Source organism: Danaus plexippus, chromosome 10 (genome assembly GCF_018135715.1).
Source record: "Danaus plexippus chromosome 10, MEX_DaPlex, whole genome shotgun sequence".
Lineage (NCBI taxonomy): Eukaryota > Metazoa > Arthropoda > Insecta > Lepidoptera > Nymphalidae > Danaus > Danaus plexippus.
Genome location: NC_083543.1, coordinates 2323127 through 2349383, shown reverse-complemented (window position 1 = coordinate 2349383; position 26257 = coordinate 2323127). Strand labels below are relative to the sequence as shown.

Here is a 26257-nt window from a genome sequence, read left to right as displayed (position 1 = left end):
TGATATATGTCGTGGTTCACTTTATACTGGACGTGTCTATGTTTACTATTTTGTGTAAGTTTGTTCAGAAAAGCTTTTTATTATTCATAAAAATCATAATCTTGTTAAAAATAGCTGCATGAGTCTTCACCTTTATTTTTAATCGTATAAAAAAAGATGATTATTTAAAACAAAAATAATTTATTACGATAGGACCGTAGTGGTAGTAATTAATATGTTATTAACATCGAATAGTGGATTGGAATCTCTTCTTCTTTAATGAATAAATTTAATAATCACAAAAAAATGACTAATATTGAATAACTTTAAAATGACATTTTACATTAAATATTAAACAAATGGATGGATGGATATTTAAATTGTTTAAAAGAAAACAAAAAATTATATCTGACAAAATTTGAGGACACTTAATACAGAATTAAAAGAGCGCCAACAACAAGTAACGCTATTGACGCCGAGGCGGTTACGGCATCGTTACTCAAAGAGCTTAAAATGTCACTCCTATGGTCATCAGCCCAAGCTGTCACTGCCCTGGCTTTGGCCAAAGAGTTCTTGGCACTTGCTACCTCGTCTTCACTGCACTCCTTGCATGATGACAGGAAACTCTCGAACTGTAATCGTAAAAATATTTTAAATTCTATTTTTCATTTCTAGATATCAAAGTAAGTATTATGCGTTCTATAATCATGATAATGACCTTACAATCAATGTCACCTCCGCCTTTGGCACATGTTCAAGGCGTGCATTGTACATTGCAATGTGTTCAAAATTTAGAAATATTTTTTGTCGCTAATTGCAGAGTATATAATTATAAGACTAAATGTTTTTATTGTACACAAATAGGGGAGTTGAAACAAAAGTAGATTGTGTCACATGACGTATTTTTATATATTTTTGTATAATGTTTATAAGTCGTTATGAATAATGTAGGTAGGTCATGATCGAAAATGCGTAATTTCCTTTATGAGTCATAGTTTTGCTCCCGTTCCCTGCGATTACTAGCATCAAAATTAGTTATTTTGTCTATTTAGCAGTACGTTCTGAATCTGCCTTATTTCAGTTTTTTGCACAATTAGCGCTCAATGCTAATGATGTTTCAAAACAGCGTGAAGTCATCACTTCCCATTACATTACATTAATACGTCCCCTTTATTGACCTTTACTAATTGCTGTGCCATTTTAACCCAAACGACCATCCGTCAAACAATTGACACACAGCACACATTCATTAATCGACTCTGTTTGTGAAAGAATTGGAAGGCAGATAATGGCTTATGGCGAAAACGTACACATAGAGAAAATGGTAATTACGCAGAGAATTCTTGTTTGTACCTTAAGATATAATTACACAATTATAAATATCAATTCGAAGTTTTTTAAATGTTTCAAATTAAATATTTTCTTCTTTTTGTTAAAACATATATACATAGCTATACATAGCTAATATTATATTTGATTATTATGTGGAAATATATCAAAACTTTAGCTGAAACTTAACTGAAATAAACTTTTAATTTAATAGTTTACCTTTTCAAAATCTTCTTGTGTGTGAAGTGACGAGGCAATGCTTGACAAAACTGATCCAAGAGAAGAATAACTGAAAAAAAAGACATTTTGTAAGAACTATTTCGAAGGAACAATAGACTTAAATATATAAAAGTCAAAACTACTTACACGGATTTCCAAAGAGAAATGTTTGATTGAAGTTCATCCATAACCAATGGTACATTACTGTAATTTGTTAGAACACTCGCTAAGGGTACCGTAAGATCCTGAGTTTTGATCGGACTATTCTCAAGTAACATGGATACGAGGTAACTAAAACAAATAAAATATATTATTACAGTTAAAATATTAAGGTATTGTCACTGTAAGCGAAAAGAATACTCTCTAATACTGTATTTTGTGAAAAGGCATTTAGAAATTTCTCGACTTGATATCCCACTTGTATTATTTAATTTAATAGCTCTAGAGACCTACCTTTTTAGTTTGTCTTCCCTTTGGGAGCAGCCTAGTACATCAGCAATAATCCAAGCTTCATTGGCAACATTTGTATTGACAAGCCTGTTCCATAAGAATTCATAGTCCTCATCATTTCCATACCTCAACCCAGTGCAATACGCAACGCTTCTTAAACTTGGTTGAATCCTTAAAATACAGTTCCAAAAATCATAAACTATTAAGTTTTAGTAACATGACAAGAGTTCATGCTGAACACATAATTTTTTACTATATCGTACCATGTATCGTTATTCTTTAAGTCTTTAAACCATTGCAATGACCGGTCAATACAACCTTGATGACCAAGTTTGCAAGCGAATTCCAATATTTGCATCCTGTTCCGTAATATTTTAAAGTCATCTGTAGATTTTACATCATAACCCATCCTATAAATTACTCCATCTAATAGTTCTAGAGCGAATTCCTAAAAATAAATTCGTTCATTTGTTTATTACTTATTAAAAACAAAATACATAGTTGATAGCAAAACAAAATAACTTACATCTATTAAATCCAATGTATCAGAACCGATGTAATAATTTCGAAGTTTAGTTAAACCTTTCAGAGCTGCGTTCCATACGGCATATTCATTTTCGTTTGATAGGAAATGCAGTAAATTATGTAAAAGTTCGAATTTCACTTCATCGGCAAAAAGAAAAGCAAATAAATCGTTGACGATCTGCAAAATACATAATTACTATATAAAGATTTCTACTGCCAATAAATGGATATCTTCTTTTATGTCTTAAATGCTGCAGATGACTTCAAAGAGTTTTGAAATTTTCAATTCTTCTATAAACTTACAATTAATTTAAAGTATGCAGGAAAACAAATTAAGAGATTATTTTATATATATATTTTTTAATATTATACTATAAGTATTTCAAAAACATTTTTATAAATATGTTATTAATTTTATTTACCTTGGCTCTATTCAAGTAATGAATATCTCCACTTCGATTACTCTTTAGGTGTTCCGAAATTAGATGCCAAGTATTAATATCATAATTAACTCTGTATAAACCTAAAAGAAAAGAATGTTACAATAATTTTTTTATGTATTTTTATATTTAATGTATACTTTAACTTGGATGTATAGTATGTGTACTTTATCAAAAATGTATACATATTAATTTTTATTACCTGTCTCTTGTATGTTGAAAATAGGGAAAGTTTGTTTCTCTTTTATTTCGCTCATTTGCAAAACATGTGTCTTCTTATCCATAATAAGTGCTGGCTTCGTGTTTTCAAAGTTAAAATTACTTTCGAGGGTGTAAGTTATTGGTATTATGTAAAGTTCATCTGAACTGTAAGATGAGTTTATATAAAAGCGTTTCTGCAATTAAGATCGTTTCACATAAGTCTTAGGTACAATTATAATCTGGAACTGATAGGATTGTTGCTTAATATTATTTTTTACCTGGCTTAATTCAATCGAGGAATTTTCATAATCAACGTTGACATACAGCACGGGATGTCCTGATTGCCTTATCCACGAACTCATTATGTCAGTGAAATGAAAACCTTCGTAATTAGACAAAGAAGTAAAATTCCTTACTCCATTCTCTAAGGCAGAATACAACAATTCGGGATAACCAGATTGAAATTGACTAAAATTTCAAAGACAAAATTATAGAAATCGTATTTTAAATTTTAAAGTAACAAAAGTTATAGAAAAATATACTTAGTAGATAGATAGGAGTTTAAGCCATATTTAAAGGCATCATCGCCTATTAAATGATGCATCATTCTTATGACGGATCCAGCTTTTTGATAGGTAATAGTTCCAAAATGTCCACTTATTTCTGATGGCGAATTAACATCATTGTTTGTGATTGCAGGAGAATCAGGATTATCATCGGCATTATAAGCTGAATATACAGAACCTATAACCAGTGCATCATCAGCTGCTACATCGGGCTCCACCTAAATTATCAAATCAAATTTCTTTCTCATAATCCTCTCCAATAAACGACATACTTTCTCAAGGGTCAATAAATACTTGTAAATATCTATTCTTACCAAAGAGGTCATGTAATCTTGGAAGTAGTTTGCAAAACCTTCATTTAACCAAGTGTTGCTCCACCAGTGGCATGTGACGAGGTTACCGAACCACATATGAGTTGTTTCATGGGCCACAATTTGTGCTACTCTGTATTTAAAATATGGCGTGGATTCTTCAGGAACATACAACAAAAGAGATTCCCTGAAAATTTTTAAATTTGAAGTACTACTTTAAAATAAAATTCTTTAAATCTGTTTGTTAAGTAACAATTTCTAATCGTCAATACCTGTATTTAATGAGTCCCCAGTTTTCCATAGCCCCAGCTCTAAAGTCTGTTAATGCTACATGATCAAGCCTTAGATGATTATTAGTTGAATAATAATCAATTCCAAAGTAATCGCCAAGTGCTTTTACAATTCTTTGTGCAACGTCAAAGGCATATTCAGTTTGATTTTTAGCATCGGGCCTGGTGTATATCCCCAATTCGTTTGCTCCTAAGGTATTTGAGGAACCAGCCTCAAACTCAGACACAAGAAATGCAACTAGATATGTTGACATTCTCGGCGTAGGGTAAAAGTTTTCGCGAATATATCCGTTATTCCTGGTAAATATATAATATTTCGGTAACATTCTTTTGGTCAATATTATGCGTTATGCTTAAGTACGTAAAAAAAAACAAAAGTATCATAAAAAACTTCTTACATTTCGGTAACCGACATAATTTCTGTATTTGTTAAAGAAGGTTGGTATTCCGCAGGTCTATCAATGGACATCGTAAATACAGCTTTTAATTCAGGTTCATCGAAACAAGGGAAAACTTTTCTTGCATGGGTGGGCTCCATTTGTGTTGCGCCTAACCATCTAAAAAAATTAAACATGATAAGTTACTTGAGATAGCTTAACTCGAACTATAACAAGTACGAAGTATGATTGGTAAAATAAAAATATACTATTTTTAGTGAATTTAGTCGTTCTTTTCCGTCTTAATGTATTAATCTTTGTCTTATTATTTGTATCAGAACTATACTCTGACTGCATATAGATAAGATGATAGAGGGAAATATGATAAAACTTTAAATAATCTTATCAGCTTGTAACAAATAGTTTTATGGTACTGGCTCTTAAAGTGATAAGAAACAATACAAATCTCACAAGAATTATATATTTGAAAAAAAATCTTATGGAAACATTTTTATTTTAGTAAAATAATATTTTTTATATTATTTTTATAATTCACAAATCAGATTTTAATTGAATATATAATCATGAATTAAAATTCTCATTAAAAATTGTGAACAGAAAATAGAGATTATTATTCCACTGGATTTTTTTTTTCCACCATATTAGTTATTTAGCAAATTTAGCTGATTTTATTTTTGTTAATAAAAATAGAATGTCTGAGTATAAATAAAAAAAGGATACTTACTTTTTCACACCATTTTGAAAATAGTAATTTCTATAAAAACCATTAAGGTCTGTTCTTATTGGTCCTTGATAAACAATATTAAGAGTATATTCACTCCCAACTTGTATATCACTAGCCAAATTGATATGAGCAAAGGTGTAATCTTCTTCAAATTCGAGAGGATTGGTTTCATTTAATTCAATAATATTATTGCCATTCTTAAGAGTAATATTCGCAGAAGTGTATATTAAATCTTGGGAATGCAGCTTAATTTTGTTAATATTTGACGTGGTCACGAATGTGATGGATACTTCACCGTCGAATGAGAACGCTCTATCATCATTGGTGTCAAAATATGGTGTTATTGTTAACGAGTAAGCCGATGGCACGATAGTTGTATTCAATCTATACCTTGTATCGCTGTGAACTGGCTGTAAAGCGATACAAGCCACCGCCAATAAAGTCTGCCAAATCATCGCTAAAAATATACAAAATTATATATAATAATAGATCTTATTACTTACCACAAACACATTTTATGCAGTTAAGTCTCTTAACTAATATAAAATTGTAGTGTTACAACCTTTATCATTACAAATAAAAATGGAATCTCAATATTCCAAAATAAAAAGTCAGTGTACAAAAGGTGATCTTATCATTAAGAGCGAAAATAACAAGAAAGAATTAAAATTTTAACAAACAGGAGAAGTGCACAGCTAACATAAGATATAATATGTATATTGGAACTATATATTTTTATCTGATATATAATGTTGTATTTTTTATGAAGATACGGAGCGGAGGAAGTTTGGAAAAATAAAACTAGAGGAAAAACATGGGTGTAACTCATAAGTTAACTTTTAAAAATGGAATTTGATGGAATTGATAGGTGTACAGAAAGGGTAACAAGTTCTGGAGTCAAAATACGTAACAGTATCGGAGTTGGTGTTAAAATATGTGGAATGAAAGTGAACTTTTAGGGGTACGTTTTTAGAAGAACGAAGCGAACGATCATGATAGTAATCAAGAATCTTATACCGCTCCTAGATTTTTATGTATTATTTAGAATTTTTTTCACCTTAACATTATTTTAAGAATAATAAAAAAAAATCCTTTATTATATCTGACATTAAAATTTTATATTTATTAATTATGTAAACAAAATAAAAATGTGGCAATTTATTTGATGAAACCAATGTGAATGCAATGAGCTTAAATCAAAAACAGATTTGCTTAAAAAAAATATTTAATACTAAAATATTAAACTAACATACCTGGTGTGTTAACAACGACAATTTATTTAGCAGAATGTATTTGATAGCATTTGTAGTGTAAAAGATAACATCATCTCAAGTTTTACCTTATCATTGCCATGAATCCTGATACGATATTTCAAGTATAGATTCTTGCATAAATAGTTTTTATATAAAAACAAAATTATTACAAACACCTTATAAATTTTATGATGTTAAACTAAATTATTAGTATCGAATACAAATTTAAAAATTAAATATTGATATTATATCGTAACGACTTCAAGGGATGATTAAAAGTATTTATTCAGATTTCTTATCACTTTAATTAAAATATATTAATAACGTTAAACAATATTCAACCTGCAAAGTATCACAGAAAAGCTAAGACCTATATAAAAACAATTAACATATGTAATGTATATATATGTACATACATACATATCAATATATTTTAACCCCCGACTCAAGAAGAGGGGTAATAAGTTTGATGTCAATATGCGCATCACAGCTTTCAAATTGGTTGACCGATTTGGATACGTGTTTTTTTTTCATTTGAGCGCAATTTTCCTTGCGCTTGTTCTTGCAATATTTGGTTAAAATACCAGCAGTGCAAGAGTGTCAGTCAAATGAAAGTAATATTTTTCGTATTACTACGCGTATTTTATTGATGTGTGACCGTGACCACGGTTGCTGAAAGTAACCGCAACGTCGGGAGTTAATAGTTTTTAAAATAATAAAATACGCGCAGTAATCCGAAAAATATTAGCTTATCTTAAATGAATACTCGCGAAAGTCTTAGATCTCATTAAGAGTATCAGTTCTTTTCCATAATAATGTTAGCATTTTTTTTCATGTGATTACTCGAATAAGTATTTCAGCATTATAATAGTGAATGCCAACGAGCGCGTTGGGGGTATTTTTATATTTTCATGAAATTAGGTTATATTTGTCTCACAATAATAAGATTATCAATGCTGACATTAACAGTAACATGGTTGCTGGCAGCACAATAGCAGATGAACCACGCGCTCCTCTAACAATATCATCAGCTTTCTCAGTTCCCCATTTCATGTTAGCTCTAGCACTATTAATAGCAGACAAACCAGTTTGGGCGCTTGGAATTATGGCTTGGTTAGTGGTTAACCACTGCTCCATCTGAAACAATAATTTAAAATGTAAACCTGTATATTATTAAAAAAATATTCATTTTTGTATAATAAAATATTTATTATGTCTACATGTTATGATATATATAACTATATATAATATTATTATTCTGGGACATATTCTACAGAACTATCTTAGTCATTGAATCAGATAATTTGAGATAAAAATGTCTGTTTCTAAGCAGATATTACTGTAACAAGACAAAATACAGGTCCGAAATCTTATCTAATAATATTATATTTTTTTATATGGAATTTTTTTCATTTCTATTTTTTTCCCTTAAGAAGTATAAAATCTCTCCCGTATAAAAAATTTACTCGTTGATACTTCAATACTATCAATGAAGTGAATGAAATATTACTAAAGGGACATGGGTATGGAACACTTAAATAGTCGTTTGCTTATCAAACAAATTTAAACGTGTTTTACGGAGTTTAAAATTAGGCTTTTCCTAGAGGATATTTGTGCGACGGCGTCCAGACCAGACATATTTTTATATTCGCGAATTTCAAAGCTCGTTGTGATAGTAGAGCTCACGGTTCCTTGGGAAACCAACATCCCCAAAGGCCATGCCATCAATGTCAACAAGTATTACAAGCTCACTAACGAACTCACTAAGAATAGGTTCGTTGTAAATTTGTACGCGGTAGAAGTAGGAGCGAAGGGTATAACAGCCAAATCTCTTTACAACCTGATAAAAGACTTGGGCCTCTCAAGAACTAACATCAGTTCATCCTTGGAACGTGCGTCAAAGGCAACCCTAGTAGGTTCATTTCAAATTTAGTTAGGTAGAGAGGGGAACTTGGACAATGTAGGTGAGCGTTTAACGCTCCCAAGATAGGGGCTCTTTAAACCTACACATGGTTGGCAAGTCCCAGGTACGCTGAAACTCCTCTCCCTGCAACGCGAAGGACTGAGAGGACTGAGAGGTTTCGTCTTACGTCTATATAGTTCCAAAATTTGACCTATTATAATTTTTAAATCGATTGTGTTTTTAAGAACAAGTGAATAGTGCTTAACTGTTATTCCACCTGTTTGTAAAAAGAAATTTAGTCGTAGGTCTTGAACGCATTATAGCAGTAACAAATTATTCATTCTGGGCTTAAAATTTATATCTTAACCTAAATCATATTTTCCTAAAATTTAAATTAATATTTTTTGTTACAAATTTATTTTTTCAAATATGATTTATATCTTTATATGAAAAAATATCCATAAACTAATCGTATTATTAGTATCACAAATCCTTAAAAAAAAATTAATCGATTTTTGGTAACGACATGAGTTTTCTACTCAACTGTATAAAGTTTATATACCTATATTCAGATATAACTTCACCATTAATAAATTTATTTTAATAATTCTTTAAGCATATCCCAAGCTTACATAAAAACTAAAAAATATGTACGAAAACGTCTCACACAACTAAATGGGAATTTCAGTAAGTATTTTCAAAGTTCTTTCAAATATTAACGTATACCTGTTTGGTGTTTACTTAAAGGTCGTATAAAAATTTTAAATATTTATCAATTTTATATTTCAGCTCCATAGAAAATACCTTTCTATTAATTAAATACTTATGATTATATAAAAACAAATCAATATATTTAGGACTGGTTGATATTGTCATCTTCAGTTACTAAAAAAACTAGCTAACGATTGGCCTTTTATGGAATTGTATAAAAAAGAAGCGTATTTATATCTGAAAATAGGTAAAAATGAATGTACGGAATAAGTGCAGGCTTAAAAATAAGTAAAAAAATATATATACTTTTTTTTATTTTATACTTGAGTTCAGATTTGCTTTTCATTTATCAAATTTCTTTTTTGTTTACAATAGTTGCTAATGAAATCACTGACGTTTATGTATCCGACAGCTATTAACATGACTGACATATGCATGTATATGTCACTTGAGAGCTTTTGATCGTTTCTCGAATATGTAATTAAAAAATACAACTATGACATTGAGATTTATATAGAAACAAAAGAGAAAATAATAATATAAAAGTTAGCAATTTCTATTTTAACTTTGTTAACGTGAAGTTAAGTTACTTAAAATCCTGATGAGAAAAATGGACATGGATGTGAAGATCGAAAAATAACTAAGACCCTGCTTACGGGGTCTTCCAATGTTTTTGCTCTCCTTCTAGACTATATTTTAAAGAACATTTACAAAGTAAGCGCTGTTTTCAAGTGATGATGGTAAACGTCTTCAGCAACAATTATATTTGGCATAATTTTTATGACTACCTTATGAATTGTTTAGCTTTCAAATTATTAACAAATTAACTTATAAATTAAAATTCCACTTTATAATTACGATAGAATATTTAAAAATCAAAACTTACGTCTTCAAGAACCTCTTCATTTGAATAAGCAGCTAGATTACTCAGGACTGTTCCAAACCATGTCTGCAGAACAACCCTGTAATGTAAAAATTTTAGTTTAAGGTATTTTACAGACACTTTTAATTAACTTTCGTCAGACTTACAGGTATAAAATCATACGCGAAGAAGAAATCATTGAATATTTTAAGTTATTCATTATTATAATGTTATGTGCATACAAACTTAGAATTGCATGTCAATACACTTACTTTTTTCTTACTTCTTCCCATCTTTCTTTCATGAAGTCTAAGGTGTATCTAGTATTTTCTCTGTTACCCATGAACAAAAATGTAAAAGCATTGCTGCTATCTTGAGCTCTCAAGTCATCGCTCAAGATCATTTCAAGGTATCTGTACATAATGAATAATAGTATTTTCCTATGAACTAATTCATAAAATAAAAAACGACCATTCACTATAAATTGGATATAGATTCTAACTAAAAAACTTCATACGATTATGCTCAGGAAGAAATAGAAAGTAGCAATGGGCCTGAAAGTGTCATGATCAAAATATTATAGATTTGTCGTCCATATAAACTTATATAGCTATAAAAAAATACTTTAATATGCTGATCATGTAGAAAGTTATTTATTAGAATTTATCTTTCATAATAATAGGTTAATTAATGAAAATAATATGTGTGTGAAGGTAACTGATAATCACTTCGATTATTATGAGAAAACATATAAATATTATCATTATCGCAAGTAATCTGGACTTAAATGGAGATAAGAAAATTAGACCAAACTATCATAATAACAGTAATGGTTAGTGCTGGCTAAACAATTTTTCATTTTGTATTATCACTCACTCTTTTACAGCTTCGTTATTTCTTGTACATCCAAGTGATCTTAACATTGCAAATTGATCAGCTTGGTTGTTGGAATCAAACCACCTTTGCTGTAAGAACTTCCAATCATCGTATCCTCCATGTAATACACCTTGGCAAAAGACATGCCTTCTAAGATTCGGATTGACACTAAAATAATAAAAATGTCAAGATAAAGTTATAACCAAAAATCTGTTCATTTTGTTCTCCCTTTAAGGTGATAGATGTTAGTCAAAATATTACGTATTGCGTGTATAGAACCTATTAGGAAAAGATTTATGAGAAGCGTAATCAAGTAGGGTATTGTAGAGCAATATCGATATAAGGGGAAATTAGCCGCACCTGACTTTAATATAATATAAACAATAATAATGACTATCAAATAAACGAATATCATAAAGATCCTAAAATAAAACAGTTTATGTAGTATTTTGATTTTAGTAGTTATACATATATAAAGATCTTACGGTACGCCACTGCTTCTCAAGGAATTGAATTTTGCCAATGCATTATTGATGCAGCCCACGTGACCGATGTTACAGGCAAAATTCAAAATGTAAAATCTGTTTAAGGTTTTTGTTATCGACTCGTCGTAATGAACATCATACCCCAGATCAGAAACGATTGTATCGAGGAAACTAGAAAGAATTTCCTAATAACAGGATAACATAAATATATCATATTAAATAACGTCCATCATTATGAATACTAGATACAATTTACAACTGTATTATTAGAAAAAAATTACCAAACCTTTAGAATTATATATCAACTTACATCGAATTCTTTTAATTTTTCTGGTAGATGTAAAAGACGATTTCTAAGCCAGGTAAAGCCGGTAATTGCTGGTGTCCATGGATAATAATCTGTTTCTTCCTTAAGGAAGTCAAGAATCCTAAAGCCAAGGTCAAAAGGTAATCTTTCAGATCTCATTAAAGCAAATACGTCATCGACAATCTGTAATTCATAAAAATATTTTTTATTTCGTTTCACATGTGACTATATAAAAAATACAAGGATATTATATATAGATACAGGATTAAAAGTTTATATAATTCTGTTAATACCTGAGCTCTATTTAATCGGTGGATACTATTACGATTATTTTTCAAAGCAGCAGCAATGAGTTCCCATGTATGAGTATCGTAGTTGACACGATAAAAATCTTAAACAAACATTTTTATTCATTTTTCAGTTTTTAAATGAGATTCAATAAAATTTAAATTTATTTAAATATTAACCTTTTTGTTGTAAGTTAAATATAACCCATTCCTCTCCCGGATCCTTACGGAGCTGGATTGTTTTGTTGAGCATAACAGTTTTTGGAGATAAATTGTCAAAATTTGAATTACGGGACGTTGTAAAAGTTATAGGGAGGGGCCAAACTTGATCGGTTGGTGTTGATGATGAACTTATGAAGAAACGCTCCTGACACGAGAAACAGATATTCAAATATAATTCAGGAATATATTTATTATTTTATAAATTATTTTATATAATAGATAGATGATTTTTTAAAACATGAGAAAGAGAAATTTTCTAGTCCAATTTTACCTAAGCGTTTTAATACATTAAGTAGTTCACTCGTAGAATTATTTTTACCTGCTTCAATATCATGATTCCATTATCCATATTAATATTGACGTCAAGAATTGGATATCCTCTTTCTTCTACCCAGTAGTTCATAAAGGCTGTAATATTTAAATTTTCTATGATTCCATCTTCATTAACTGCTCTATGGAAAGCACTATAAAGATCAGAAGGCAGTGCTTGTTCATATGATCTGCAAAGAACATTTTTCAAATGTCACATATATTTTTGGTTACTCAGAATAATAAATATAACGAAATTTGTGACTTTCCGTGGTTATTGTTTCAATTTATCTTTTTAAATCGATAATCAATATTTTCTAGTTTCTACAGTCAATTTAGTTAATCCCTGTTATCAATTGTATTTACAATACGTCAATGAAAAAAATATGCGATAATTTCGATTTTAATTATCAGTAAAATTTATTTTATCTTGATATGGGAATTTAAATATCTTTTTTCTAACTTGTTCCAACCAGATTTTTCTTAATATTGTTTTCCACCTAAAAAAATTAAAAAATAATAATTTCGCACAAAATGTTTTTACCTTTCAATGAGGAAATAGTTAAGTGCTTTTTTAAAAGTAGGCTCTCCTAATAAATGTTTAAGCATCAATAGAAAAGCAGCTCCTTTTGTATAACTTATACCACTAAAGTGACCAGTAACTTGAGCTGGGGTATTTACAGTGTGTCTCAACGCCCTGGTTGAAGCTGAAGAATCGCTGGACAGAGCACTTTGTACTGTTCCTGTGATAAATTTTTCTGCTAATTCTAAGCTTGGATCAACCTTTAAAAAAATGGTTTTTATTTACAACATAATGTGAATTATGCAGCATTTGTATTTTGATGTTAGCTGATAAATATTTTCTCCTTACACCATCCATTGCAAAATTTTCAAAATAACTAGCAAATCCTTCATTTATCCACACATTGTCCCACCATCTACAGGTAATAAGATTACCAAACCATTTATGTGCCAACTCGTGGGCTGTTATAGTTCCAATGGTCATTTTGTCGACAGCATTTGTCTCCCCTTCTTCATGAAGAAGACGCATTTCCCTTTAAGTTATACGTATAAGGTTGTTATAATTTTTTTAACATATTTACTATTCATATTATTTCTAGAATTTCTGTCGTATGGTTGTAAAATGTTTAGCTATAACTTACCTATACGAAACTAATCCCCAATTTTCAGTAGCACCGGACGCCCAATCTGGCGAGGCGATCTGGTCATTTTTTATATCATTTGCCATTGTATAATATGATATATTGAAATAATCGTCCAACCATTTTGTTAGGGGTGGACCAACTTCTAAAGCGTATTTACCTTGACCCCTCGCATTGGGTCTAGCAATAATGCGGTATGATGCATTATAGTTATTATTATCAGCAATTACTTCAAACTCCTCACTTATATGAATAGACACTAAATACGCCGACATTCTAGGAGTCGTATGAAAAATTTCTTGCTGACGATCTCCGACACTATAAATAAAAATACACTTTACTAATTTTTCTTCGCCATAATCATATTTTGACTTATACATACATATACTTACCGAGATTGACTTTTTATTCTCATATTAGAAAAGGTTTCAGTAAAATTAATTGGTCGATTAACAATTATGTCAAAGGTTGATTTAAACCCTGGTTCATCAAAACACGGAAATAATTGGCGGGAATTTGTCGGCTGCAAGTGGGTTCCTGCGTACCAGCTATAAAGACACAAGAAAGGCTTAGTATATTTTATCATACAAAAAAGCCAAGCAGAAACAAACATACATACCGTCTCCTCCCCTGATTATCTCTATAACTTCCTCTAAACATTCCACGAGAAAGTGGAGTCTCATTAATATTTCCAATATACGAAATACCAATCTTACAAGTTTGATTTTTTTGCAACACTGTTCCATTTAAGAGACTAATTTCTAAAAATTGCTGTTCACGAATCCTTTTAAAAGAACTAGCTAGAGTTATACCAGACTCGTCGGTAATGTTTACTGATAGAATATCTCTTACATTTTCATGCAGAGTTAAAGTGGAAATGTTGTCTCTGACGGCCTAAAATATAATAAACATATATATTATGAAAACAAAAAGTTTTTTTTTATTTAGTGATTTGAATAACTTACTTTGACTGTTAAGAAAACAAATCCCTCAAAAGTAAACGCCTTGCTTGCCGATGGATCTTCAAAATAAGGTGTTATTTCCAAAAATATGTTAACGGGATCCAAATCTTCAGGTAAACGATATATTTCTTCGTCGGTATTACTAAAATAGATCGGTTCATCGAAATCTAAAGGAAAATCAGATTTCACTAAAGAAATCATCGCTGGTAATAAAACCAGCTTATACAACAAAGCCATTCCTGAAAAATTATTAGAAGATAAGTGTACAATCTTCCAGGTGTCCAAAAGTAATGCAGCACAATTTAACAATTATAAACAGTAATATACCTATTCCTTCAATTTGCGGCCGATAATAATGCTAATTCAAAATAAAAATTATCTACTTAACTTTACTGTTATATAAAATAGTGAACTTATCAAAATTATATCAATAAAAAGAATTAAACGATCCTTTTGAAAGTCATCCGCATTCACTATCTTATCAATATTTCAATAATTAATATGTAATATCTCCTATAAATCACCTTAAAAACATGTAAATATTTATAGATATCACAAAATTAAACTAAGTCATGTCGTTGCTACCAAAAGTCAAATTATTTTATCTTAACAGAAAATGTATATAATAAAACAATTCATATCTTATATATATTAATAACACCAACTATTTGCTTTAGCATCCACATTTTTTTCACAAATAAATTTGGCGATATAAAACAAGTTCTACAGAATTTTTGTCCTCCCAATTACCCGATATTCTTTAAGTGTTCTTTGGCGCTAGAACGCTGCAATTTTTATGTCACGGAATCAGTTTTTTCTTAGTTTTTGCTGATGATTCTTGATGTATTTTTACTTATAACTGTGTCTGAGGGTCACTATTTAACTCAGAAGTACACATAACATACTCGTATAGTGCCAGGTATCGATATCAGTATATATTAGAAAGTCAAAGAATAATTTTAAGCTAGTCAATATTTAGTATCGGTAACTGTTTTTAACGTATTGAAATAACTTTTAAGATAACAAACGTTGTCTGCTACATTTTTTTCGATTCATTAGATCACTAACGGGTTTATAGTTTGGTTTTAATTGTTTGCTTATAAAATATAATATCAATTGTCTTTCCAGGAGAATTTTATTGATCATTGTTTTATTAAAAGTAAATAGTAGCGAAATACTTTAGTTCATCATTCAGTACCATATCATTATGCAATATCTGATGGAACACATGATTTCAAGTATGTGCTGTTCTATTTGATTAATGTTCAACAAATTGAATTTTTTTATTGACTCTACATGCAAGGGACAAAAGAGTACAATTTATCAATATCTATTATAAGTCATAATTCTGAGGTGATGAAGGGAAACCTGATAGAGAGAAATAACTTTGTTTGCATAAAACAAGTATTAGTTATTAAACTAGTTTAACCAGTTGAACTTTTAAAAGTAGCCACACACACATGATTTTTTTACGCCATAATAAATGACAATAAAATTTTTTTTTTTGAAAAATTAATAAAAATTATTTGGTCTTTTTTATGGTTGGTGCAGATAACCTTAGTGGTACATGAAAAATAGAAATCAAGTAATTTTATTTATATATGTATTTACAAGCAAAACGTGGAATATGTAGAATATTTTTTATATAGAACCTATATATTAAAATATTTTATTAAATAACTAAATACATTTCGGTCCATTCGAAAATAGTTTAAATAATTTAATAGATAACTTAAGCTAAATTTCTAATAAACTTCGGTTATTATATCATACTAACAACTTTCACTTTTAATACATAGATTGATTAAATTTTATATTATATTTATATTGTTGCTATACTTTGTCTATAAATTATGGGGTCTTATTATAAAATAAACTTGGGTTTATATTCAAAAATAGAAAAACTTATGCATTCACACTCAATAGCAACATTGCCGCGATTAAAAATGTGGATACAATTATTGCAGACGCTCCGTCTCTAGCAGCATCAAGAATCTTTTCAGCGTTTGTTTTCCCCCAAGCAATATTGCTACGAGCTGATCTTATAGCAGCCATAGCTCGGCTAAATTGACTTGAATTATATTGATCCCTTTGAAGCCAGTTCTCATACTGTGAAAAAGTAAACAATGTATTAATGTCCTAATCTGTGTGATAATCATAACATATATATTATTTAAATTAAATCCTAAAACATATTATTTTTGTTTTCTGTTAGCATTTTTTTTATCGATATCGACTTTTGATATAATCTTAATTGCTAGGTATTGTTAAAAACATGATAATTTTATTATAAACACAATGTAAATAAACCAAAAAAAATTCCCCTATTTTTAAAAATCTGCTTCAGGAGAAAAAATTTCCACTTACAAAAGTTTTATCTGGTATAATTTTAGTTGGATGTTAATGATAAAAGTCATAACTTTATAAAAATTATTATACAGATTATAAGATCAAATTAAGTTGCAGAACAAGCGATATAATTAAATATTTTTTTAAATGAAATACAATAAGAATACTATTGTTTTTATTAGAAGCTTAAATAATGAATTGAACATTTTCATATACATACATTAATTGTGTACTTACGTCAGTTAAACCTGATTCATCAAGATAAGCAGCAAGATTGACGAGAGCTGTATGTACAGGCGTGGCAGGAGAATCCTCAACATAACTAAAAAATTAAAAAATAATGAAATAATAAATCCTTATTGTATAATACAAACTGTAGTAACTTACGCTTTTCTAACAGCCTCAATATTGCTTTTCACAAATTCTAAAACTACTGCACCATTTTCCTTATTGCCAAGAAGCGCATAATTAAATGAATTCACTTTATCATGAGCGCGAACTTCTTTTTTTAAGGTCAATTCGAGATATCTAAAAAAAGCATAAATATTATAATGATCGATATAAAAACATATTTGTTATCGTTTCCCTCTGACATTCTGTATAGCTTGGTTTAAGACATACCTAAATAAAAGTTTTTGATCTTTAGTAGCAGCCAAGCCTCTGAGCATTTCCAATTGATCATTAGCAAAATTCGATGTTCGGAATCTGTTTAAGAGAAAATCAAAGTCTGCCTGTCCTCCTTCTCTAATACCCGTTATATAAACGTGACGTCGAATTCTTGGATCAATCCTGCAGTTTTGTAATTAACATATAATGGGATTTTTTGTGATAGACGCAATGTTGATCTTTCATTTGCTTTTTACTTAATATTTAAGAAATAGTAATGAATGCCAGAATAATGCACTTTTAATAAATTATAAAAAATATTTATGTTAATGCCCCAAAAAAATATCGAGCTAAGAGCAAATTTCTAAAAGATAGCTTTTAAAGATGCGTGTGACGTACTTACCAAGCATTTGAATTTCTCATAGCTAAGAATTTAGCACGGGAGTCTTGAACGCATTGTTCTAAGCCAATATTACAAGCAAAGTGTAAAGCTTCTTGTCTTAACAAAGTGACTGTAGTGGTTTCGTCAGAAGAAGGTTCGTAACCAATTTTACTAATAACATGATCCATGTAACTAAGGATGTGTGACTAAAAAATTAAAGTGTAATAATGATGGTAATACCTCCTAAATTGATTTAAAATATATAATATGAAAAACAAGATAACATGCATGAGAACCTATTCAAAATCATGGTCAAAATCACAACAAGTCATTAATAGACATTCGATTCCAATCTATAGGGTTTTCCATTAAGGGCGCTTGATCTTTGAAATGCAAAAAAAAAATACATGTAGGAAAGATATTTTTTTTTTATTTGGAAGGTCTATCGACCCCATTATGTATGGAATATGACATCATTCAAATGACCGGCACGGCTTCGGTTGGTGGCGCGCACACGAAAGGTCCAATTTTCGATGACTCTGGCGCACAAATCGGGCTGTATTTGATCGATGGCGTGGCGTATGTTGACTTTGAGGGCATCGGTGGTTTGCGGCTTGTTGGCATAGACCTGCGACTTAAGAAAACCCCACAAGAAAAAGTCCAGCGGGGTCAAATCGCACGATCTCGGTGGCCAGTTCACGTCGCCTCCGCGCGAGATGACCATGTCCAGAAATTGCTCGTGCAGAACTTCCATCGTAGCGTGTGCTGTGTGGCACGTAGCGCCGTCCTGTTGAAACCACATGTTGTCCAGATCCATATTCTCGATTTCAGGCCAAAAGAAGTTGGTTATCATCGACCGGTATCGCTCACCATTGACGGTGACGGCCACACCATTATCGTTTTCGAAAAAATACGGACCAATCACGCCTCCGGCCCAAAATCCGCACCAAACAGTCACTTTCTGCGGGTGCATTGCCACTTGGTGAACCTCGTGTGGATTGGTCTCGTCCCAAATACGGCAATTTTGCTTGTTGACATAGCCATTCATCCAAAAATGCGCCTCGTCGCTGAAGATGATTTTTTTGCCAAAATCGGCGTCAACTTCCAACTGCTCTAATGCCCAGTCAGCGAACACACGGCGCTGTCTATGGTCATTAACCTTGAGCTCTTGGGTCAGCTGGATCTTGTACGGGTGCAGGCTCAAGTCACAACGCAAAATTCGCCAAGTTGTCGTCTGCGAAAGGCCGAGTTCCTGTGCGCGACGCGGAATTGACTGCCGCGGGTTTTCGAGGACACTGTCGCGCACAGCGGCGATATTCTCGGCAGATCTCGCGTTACGTTGACGCACGGGAACCGGCTGATTGTTAACTGACCCGGTTGACTCGAATTTGTCCACCAATCGACGGATAGTCGAGTCGGCAGGACGATCATCGCGACCGTAAAACGGGCGAAGTGCGCGGAACGTTGCTCGAACTGAAGACCCATTTTCATAAAACAATTTTATGATTTGCACGTGCTGCTCGACACTGTAACCTGCCATGGTGGTTTGGGAGGACGGACTGAATATAACACACTGCATTTGACAGCTGTCACTCAAACAACATGGCCGCAATCAGCTGTCAAAGTTCAAGCGTCCCTATTGGAAAACCCCATATATGAAATTAAAACTTAAACTCACATCAAAAATTTTTTGACTCTCCGGAACCTCTCTCATTCTGTTTCTAAGCCAAGTATATCCACTAATGGCCACCGTCCAAACATGATAATTTTCTTCGTGCCGTAAAAATCTTAAAATTTTAAAACCAAAACTGTATGTCATCCTTTCAGACCTCATTAAAGCAAAGACATCGTCAACCACCTATATAAAAAAGGAATATTATAAAACTCATCTTCTTTATTTGTTTTTTTTTTTATTAAAACTGAATAGTGGTTTGTTATCTTCCTATCGTGATAAGTAGTAGTGTAACCTTATATAGTAAATACATTATCTCAGTAAAAGCCTTTTCAATATTTCCTTGAAGACCTTCAGATTGGAAATAGGACAAAATTGATTCAGGGAAATTATTTGAATTCATTATTGTGGCCTCGTAAAAGGAAAAAATTATTGCTTTATGCTTATGTTAGGAAGATATTAAATGGAGTTGTTGAAGTCCGGTTAACTTTTGATGAAATGGACTAATATCATTTTGTGCGGATCCCTTTAAAGTTTATTTTAAAAAGTAACGAAAGACTGGCTATTTTACGCCTGCATTTAACTCTGACTATATTGGGGTTAAGCAACCATTTTCACCAATAAGTTTTTTGCTAGTTTCACCACAGAATCTAAACTCATAAGGTGACATTTGGGAACATCTGCCCTAACGTGAAAACTGTACTCTACAAATGACCAAACTTTTGCTTTGTAAAGATAAAAAAGCTGTCCCGGAATAAGTTACTGCCGTGCTTTCACCATAATATCAAGTTGCCTTTCAGCTGTCTTAGCTTTGGACTCATGAACTGCCTAAACTTATCTTACTATTTTAATTATTTTGAAAAAGATTAAAATGTAGGATGGAAGTTAAACAGATCTTAAAAATTATAGTACAACAACACGCTCATACTTGTTTTGCCCGTCAGGGCTTGATTTGGAAACTGTGAGAATGTCTGAACGTCCAGACATCTAGAAATCCCCATCGGGAGTCCCGATTTGGGACCTCTCATCCAGTTCCCAACCAACACAATGGAGCTACTTTGCGATTATTTATAATTGGGGAAGTACCCGTCTTCGGGTCGTATGTGTGCCTTTATTAATTTGTTATTTTCCTGAATTCATTAATTGGTTATTTACCTGAGCTCTATTGAGGTAATGAATTGAATCAGGGTCAGCCAACAATGCCTCTGATATTAAATTCCAAGTTTTCTCATCGTAATGTACCCTGTAATGTCCTGTAGGAACAAAAACAAAGACAGAAAATATATTAAAATAAAGTTATCGACACATATCCATTATTTTATAACATAATAATTTCTATTTATCACTTTAATCTTCGTAATGTCTTATAAATAAGACAGTTTTGGTATAGCAAATTCTTTTAGTTTTATATGTTTTATAATTAAATAAATTAGTTCTTATTTATAAATGTAACTAATTTGTAATTCATGTATTTATAGAGTACGCGTATGTTGAAAAAAAAAACTTTAACTATTTACCATGTTGCTGAATGTTGAATATAACCCACTCTTCACCAACATCTTCACTCAAAACAGCATGACTAGACGTCATCATATACGTAGGTTTCAAATTTGTGAAGTTTGATGTCGATTTAGTGGCGTAATTAATGGGTATAGGATAAATTAACGTACTTGGAGCAACTGATGGACTAATATAAAATCTCTCCTGTGAATAAAAGAAACAAAATATTCTAAGAGCTTTGTATTATAATAAGTATTTTATTCAATTTAATGAGTTCTTTGTGAAGTCATAATGTTAAATTTACATTATTAGAAATCCACTTACTTGTCTTAAACTAATTTCGCTATTTCTACGATCAATATTTACAAGCAAAATAGGGTAACCAGGTTCATTAACCCAAATTCTATAAAAATCGGTAAAGTTGAAGTTAGGGAATTCACTTAGAGACCTGTCTTCATTTATTGCTTTTTTAAAAGCATTGTATAAATGATATTGATCGGTTGGTTCATACTGGCTAAAACGTTAAATAAAAAAGATCAACAATTATAATAAGAAAAAAATGTTTTAAATACTTTTAAAAATGGTGTACCAAAAATGATGCCATACTTAATTTGATACTACGGATTACTGATACTAATATTAAAATGATATACATACATACACATATTGGAAGAGTAATCGAGTCTATATTTTACTCCCAGCTTATAGTCAATTACACTCAGGAATCAATGAGAGCAGTCTGTGTGATTGTAAAAAATATTAAATTACTGTACTACAAGTGACTTACTTGTCCAATAAAAAGTAACGACATGCTTTTTGAAAAGTCTTGAGACTGATCATATTACTCAGCATTCTCAACACTGCCGCACCTTTTGAATAACTGATCGTACCAAAGTGACCAGTGACTTGAGCTGGCGTATTTACTTCGTAATTGAGAGGAACTGTAGAAGCGCCTGAGTCAAATGAGAGGCTTGTCTGGAGATAACGAGAATTGAAGTGTTTGTCCAATTCATATTGAGGAAACATCTGAAATTATAGTTTCTTACTTCATTTTCTGCACTTATTTTAACAAATAATATGTATATATTTAGGTAGGCCTAAGATCAACTTAAAAATAATAATAAAACATTAAATAGCATTCTACTCACTTGATGGGCTGCCATGTATCCAAAATAACTTGCAAAACCTTCATTGATCCAAGTGTTACTCCACCAAAAGCAGGTGATCAAATTCCCGAACCACTTATGAGCAAGCTCATGAGACACGAGAGTTGTAGCGTAATGTTCAACGGACATAATGGTTTCCCGGGGGTCAATAATTAAATACAACTCTCTAAAAACATACAATCCCTTAAATTCCTTAATATTTTATTGTCTTCCGAGGGTTTTATCACTTACCTGTAGCTAACCATCCCCCAATTTTCAGTTCCTGCACTTGCCCAATCGGGAGAAGATATATGATCATTCATTAAATGTGGGTGAAGACTCGAATACGGTATTTTAAAATAGTCATTAAAATATTCAGTCATTTTCACTGTAAGTTCCAAAGCGTGATCACCGAGACCAACAGTGTTTGATCTACCTATGATCCTTATAGCTGGTTCATAAGATTCATCACTAGCTATAACCGTAAATGTTTCACTAACTAAAAATGTTACCAAATAACTGGACATCTTAGGTGTTGCAAAGAAGTTGTAACGAATACGAGTATTATTTAACCTAAAAAAAAAAAAACAAAAATCAGTAAATATAACTTAAAATTAAATATCTGCTTAGAATTAAGTAAAATACTTACGTTTCTTTGGTTTCAATGCCGGTGTTAGAAAACGTGCCCGTATAGCTATTAGGCATGGACAAGTGAATTTTGAAAACAGCTTTAAAAAGAGGCTCATCAAAACATGGAAATGCCTGTCTAGCATTATACGGTTGAAAATGGGTCGTGGCGTATACTCTATAAAAATAAAAATAAAAACTGTCAACATTTTATAATTTTTTTTTCATAGATTTTAAAAGATTTTACTTACCTTTCATTTCCATTATTATCAGTATACCAACCTCGCCAGATTCCTCTTTTCATAGGACCTTCATTCATAGTACTCATATAACTTATAAAAAGTGTGTAATTTTGTCCGACATTCAAGGGTTCTTCCAAATTTAATATCATGAAATGATACAGTGGCTTGTAAATTATTTCATTTACCGCTACCGCAACACCATTATTTGTTAATCTACATTCACTTATCTCGTCAACATTAGAATGTAATGTTATGCTAGTTACGTTTGCTTCAACAGCCTAAAACATTTAATAATTTTTTCTAATTACATATTTGAATAGTAATAATAATATAAAATTATGTATTTGATTATCCTTTTCCATACTTGTATAATAATCGTTTCTCGACCATCGTAGCTAAAAGGCCTGTCCGATCTCTCAGCAAAATATAAATCAATGTACACGTCGTAGTCTAGTGGTATCACATTTACTGGTAGTCTATATACTGTTTCTAAATTTCTTGAGGACGATTTAGCGGAAAAGACATTTTCTTCTTCTATATCAGATAACCATATTGGATGATCTCCGTTGGTGACAGCGGTAACGGTTATTAGTATTAACAGAACTGATAAAGACATCACTGGAAATAAGAAAGAAAATTGACAAGACTGAGATTGATAAAATTTTAGTAATTAAAATGAGACTACGATTTTCGGATGTACAGCGCGATTGTTTATATAATTATACATTCTATTTTAAATAACGTTTCTTTTTTGCCTGTCATTACTGTTTACTATAAAGTAATCGAAATGTGGGGTAAAATTTAAATGTGTACCTGTTTATAACTTGCTTATATGTATATCAATCAACTTATAATTTTGTGTTGGAACTATTAAGCCTTTTTAATTTTCACTATTATAAAACGTATCATATAGGCAAATTGAATACATCATCCTTTATTTTAAAATGTTTTTATTATAATAATAATATTAGGACTAGCAAAATTATTTTTATAAATATAACGTAAAAGTATTAGTTTTAATGAAAAAAGTTTCAACTTCACTTACTTCAAAACCGATTTATCGCCAAGGTGGAAAAAAATTAAATGAATAAAATTTATTGTTTTTAATATAGTACAAGCAATAAATTGATAAATTACTCGATGATATGATTAAATTTTATACAGTCAATCTATATTATGAACCAGATAAATATTGCTATTTAAGTTTTATCATAATTTTTCAATGACAAACCAATTCGAAACTATTTAGGATTGGCGCAATGTTTTCCGCTTCCAAAGATCTTCGCCTCTTGTAATATTGTAATCTTATACTTTTACTTACATCCAATGTGTGTGAGCAACATCGCAAATCATATCAACTTTTCCAGTCATCATACATCATACATACATCATCATCATTGCGTTTTTGCATAGATACTATCTACCAATGGAGTATATCCACCCCAAAATTTCAGAAGCTATCACAAACGCTACTTTCAAAATGTATTTTTCAAAACGCTATAATTTCTGTATGAATAGTTTTATCATATTTTTTCGGTTTGGTATTGAAGATCCGAGTTTCGAACCGCTGTCCCGAAAGCAGCAGGTTACAATTCTAATTATGTTTATATCGTTTTTATTACATATTACTTTTTTAATGAAAGTTTAATCGCAACATTGATTGAACCTTACCAGAAATGTATATTTATACGAATTGAATAATTTTTTGATTAATTGGGTAATGACTCTCACCATCAGGTAGCTGGTTTGCCTTGGAGGTTTCAAAATTGTAAATGAAAGAAAATACAGCCGCTGGCGAACTGTTCCAATCGTTTTACTGTATACTAACAAAGAGAGGCATATTGCGTCTGTTATAACAGCAAAAGGATGGATATTCATTATGCGTGTACTTGTCCGATAAAATAAAGGAAATTATGAAATAAAATCGTGCAATTCCTGCTCAAACTCCCCAAAGGCTAGTCGGAATGGTTTTAACCAATTTGTGATCACCTTCAGTCGTTTCTACATCTTTATATCGCATTCAAAGTCGTGAGATGACATTTCGCAGGACCTATCCAAATATAACAACTGTATTCCTTAATTCCTTACAGGACTAGACCTGTACATTGTAGAGACAAAGAAGCTGTTCCGAAGTGAAGTACTGACATCTTTGACAATAAGTATGGCTACTAAGTTTCCTTATCGTTGACGCTCTGACCTTTTATTTCAAGTTAACGGAGGGGCTTTTGATATCAATATATCAACAATTTATCAGAGGACATTGCGGATTTGCGGATACATACCCACTTATGGAACCCATTATACATATTTACTTCTTTTATTTGAACCTTTTACTGTCTGTGCAGAAAGTGAATGATGAATATAAATGACGTAAATTAGAGGAGACCTTTTAAATTATAAAATAACAACACAAGAGGATCCGGTGTGCCGAGTGATTCTTGATCTCGTGGAGATGTCCTCGAACTCCCACCCGTGATCGTCATTTCGTCTCATTGCTCGGTTGCCAATCAGCACGATGGAGCTTTGGATTACATTCAGATAGAGCTTTGCATTTTGCTAAGAGGTTAATTTACCTAAAAATTATTTAATTAATATAAATAGTGAGTGACTAAGTTAAAATAATAAAACTATTTCTTTTTCCATTGTTCTTTCCAAAAATATGAAAGCTGGTTACAAATACCGAACGATTTTAATGTTTTTGTGTAAATAGAATAATTATATGTTTAATATATCTACTAGTTTTTGCCCGCGACTACGTCAGCGTAAATTTCAGAATTACTAATATATAGCTTTTACCCGTGACTTTGTCAGCATTGGATAGTTTTTTTGTATAGTAGTATGAAAAAACCTGAGCTGTACTTTTTTGTACGTATGTTTAAATTGTACCGAGATGGGATGAGACCATACTAAGTGTGATTGTCATAGGTTAGGTTTGGTTAATATATTTTAAGAAGAAGATAGG

The 26257-nt window shown here is 31.1% G+C and overlaps 2 protein-coding genes and 1 long non-coding RNA gene across 3 annotated transcripts; 1 reads left to right on the top strand and 2 right to left on the bottom strand.

Moving 5' to 3' along the window:
• Window positions 1–160: 160 nt before the first annotated feature.
• LOC116766717 (membrane alanyl aminopeptidase-like) lies at window positions 161–6779 on the bottom strand. Its single transcript, XM_032656776.2, has 15 exons — window positions 6686–6779; window positions 5433–5889; window positions 4709–4867; window positions 4293–4607; window positions 4024–4207; window positions 3686–3927; window positions 3422–3611; window positions 3145–3337; window positions 2925–3025; window positions 2504–2680; window positions 2241–2425; window positions 1981–2148; window positions 1675–1818; window positions 1528–1597; window positions 161–611 (listed from the first exon to the last, which is right to left on the bottom strand). Exons 2-15 carry the CDS (start codon window positions 5885–5887, stop codon window positions 408–410), a joined length of 2787 nt encoding a protein of 928 aa, XP_032512667.2. The 5' UTR covers window positions 5888–5889; window positions 6686–6779; the 3' UTR covers window positions 161–407.
• LOC133318939 (uncharacterized) lies at window positions 1184–4260 on the top strand. Its single transcript, XR_009752671.1, has 2 exons — window positions 1184–1303; window positions 3843–4260. It is a non-coding gene; the product is annotated as an uncharacterized LOC133318939 (long non-coding RNA).
• Window positions 6780–7618: 839 nt separating the features above from the next.
• LOC116766953 (uncharacterized) lies at window positions 7619–24454 on the bottom strand. Its single transcript, XM_061521592.1, has 31 exons — window positions 24341–24454; window positions 23660–23913; window positions 23305–23573; window positions 23076–23231; window positions 22679–22999; window positions 22430–22613; window positions 22069–22307; window positions 21606–21795; window positions 21299–21485; window positions 20937–21034; window positions 19788–19967; window positions 18131–18315; window positions 17743–17910; window positions 17509–17649; window positions 17359–17443; window positions 16684–16881; window positions 14776–15081; window positions 14430–14704; window positions 14203–14358; window positions 13811–14128; window positions 13519–13702; window positions 13192–13430; window positions 12658–12838; window positions 12297–12483; window positions 12123–12220; window positions 11833–12012; window positions 11523–11707; window positions 11038–11205; window positions 10434–10574; window positions 10186–10261; window positions 7619–7822 (listed from the first exon to the last, which is right to left on the bottom strand). Coding segments are annotated over exons 1-31 (5754 nt in total). The 5' UTR covers window positions 24342–24454.
• Window positions 24455–26257: the final 1803 nt, after the last annotated feature.

What these genes read in the sequence shown, in the direction of transcription:
- LOC116766953 (XM_061521592.1), bottom strand. An exon ending in GATAATAATGGAAATGAAAG is followed by an intron (nt 23,232 to 23,304) that starts GTAAGTAAAATC and finishes TTATTTTTATAG; the next exon opens with AGTATACGCCACGACCCATT. An exon ending in AAAATTTTGCAATGGATGGT is followed by an intron (nt 13,431 to 13,518) that starts GTAAGGAGAAAA and finishes ATTTTTTTAAAG; the next exon opens with GTTGATCCAAGCTTAGAATT.
- LOC116766717 (XM_032656776.2), bottom strand. Translation starts at nt 5,887, where the DNA reads ATGATTTGGCAGACTTTATTGGCGGTGGCTTGTATCGCTTTACAGCCA. An exon ending in TTTCAAAATGGTGTGAAAAA is followed by an intron (nt 4,868 to 5,432) that starts GTAAGTATCCTT and finishes TAATTTTTTTAG; the next exon opens with ATGGTTAGGCGCAACACAAA. An exon ending in TGGGGACTCATTAAATACAG is followed by an intron (nt 4,208 to 4,292) that starts GTATTGACGATT and finishes AAAAATTTTCAG; the next exon opens with GGAATCTCTTTTGTTGTATG.